The sequence below is a fragment of the Arachis ipaensis genome, chromosome B08, assembly GCF_000816755.2.
Source record: "Arachis ipaensis cultivar K30076 chromosome B08, Araip1.1, whole genome shotgun sequence".
In the NCBI taxonomy this organism is placed as follows: domain Eukaryota; kingdom Viridiplantae; phylum Streptophyta; class Magnoliopsida; order Fabales; family Fabaceae; genus Arachis; species Arachis ipaensis.
In genome coordinates this window covers 22,912,473-22,914,049 of record NC_029792.2, presented here as the reverse complement: position 1 = coordinate 22,914,049, position 1,577 = coordinate 22,912,473, and the positions used below count along the sequence as shown (strand labels likewise).

Here is a 1,577-nt window from a genome sequence, read left to right as displayed (position 1 = left end):
CTGCTGAAATCTACATGCAGTCGGTTGTCTGGAGCGCAACAGTGCCGTTGGTGTCATTCGAATGTATCGAGTGGCATGCTATTGATAGGATTAGGCGACAGTTCGGTTTCATTCAGGGAGTACCTCATCAGGAATGGAATCTGGACAAGGCGCATGGAGAAGTCCTGACTGGTCCTAAGAATCTTAACTGGGCCACGGCACCGAGTCATTCATTCTGGGTCATGCATTGGACAAACAGGTATAACCACGTTCTTTCTGAGCTTCCCATGCCTTCACAGTATCCACTGGACACTTAAATGTACTGGTACCAATCAAAATTTGGGGACCGCTTGAATTTGTCGAGTTTTGTTGTTCAAGAGAATGATGAGGATAATCAGGATATGGATCAGGGTAATGAGGATATGGATCAGGGTAATGATGATATGGATGAGGGTAGTCAAGATGTGGATGATGACAACGAGGAACAGGAGCCACAGTCAACGCCACCATCAGGGCCAAATTTGCTTCCACAAGAACAACCTCAGTTCTCAAGCCAGTATGTACCTCAGACACAGTTCACCCCCGTCATTTCCAATGCATCAACACTATTGGGGTATGTCACAATTTGAAACAGGAGAAGGAGGTTCTTTTAACCAATTGCTTGATTCATGGCTGCAGATGCAGGACAGTCACAATATGGCAATCAGCCTGATTTCATGGCAGATAGGTATTCGTTGGATGCGAGGCTTCCATGCCATACCTCATCGGTTGCTTCTGGAGGGTTTGTGTCTGTTGACTCTAGTAGAAGTGAAGGTGGACGCGGAGTTCTTAATAGTCAAAATCCTAATCGTGTTTCCATAGGACCTCTTGAAGAAGATGCTAACACACTCGAGGAGGAGGCCAATGCGTATCTAGTAGATGATCCGGATGACGAGGATGACGATGAGGAGGATGAGATAGAGGAGTTCGATGAGGATGAGGAATCCCGTAATGATGGTATTATGTTGTGTATTTTACTTTACATGTTCGATAAGTTATTCATTTTGTGTTCATAAATGGTAAATCCATGTGATTTGAGTAAATGATATGTGGTATCTCTGTTGGTTTGATTATATAATGTTATATATTTAATTGTTTTTATTAAATTGTATGCAGGTCAGGCACACACTTCGGATGACAAAGGCAAAGGTTACAATCTGAGGATTGATCCGCCACGTCGCAGCACTAATCGCTACACTCCATCTGTATTCAAGAAGGCCACCAAAAAATGCAAGAACTTTGTGAAGGATGTAAAGTGGGCAATGAGAAAGTAGTTGTGGTGTAATAAACTTACTTATGTATTCATGATGTGGACTATGTATATATGTATTAATGAACTTATTTATGCATCAACGATCTCGTATCAAATTAACTAATTTGGACAAAGGAGGATCATATTATATAATGCTACAGATGGAGAATAATACTTTCTTGTCATAGTTTATAATGCTACATAGACCAGATCATGTTAACTCGGTATGAGAATTCATGTCATATTATACAATGTTACATAATTCATAATTTGTTAACTCAATTGGACAACTCATGGCATACTATAT

General features: G+C 40.8%; 1 protein-coding gene across 1 annotated transcript; it reads left to right on the top strand.

The window, feature by feature from the left end:
* Positions 372–1,353, top strand: LOC110265430. Its single transcript, XM_021108395.1, has 2 exons — positions 372–975; positions 1,135–1,353. Exons 1-2 carry the CDS (start codon positions 648–650, stop codon positions 1,290–1,292), a joined length of 486 nt encoding a protein of 161 aa, XP_020964054.1. The 5' UTR covers positions 372–647; the 3' UTR covers positions 1,293–1,353.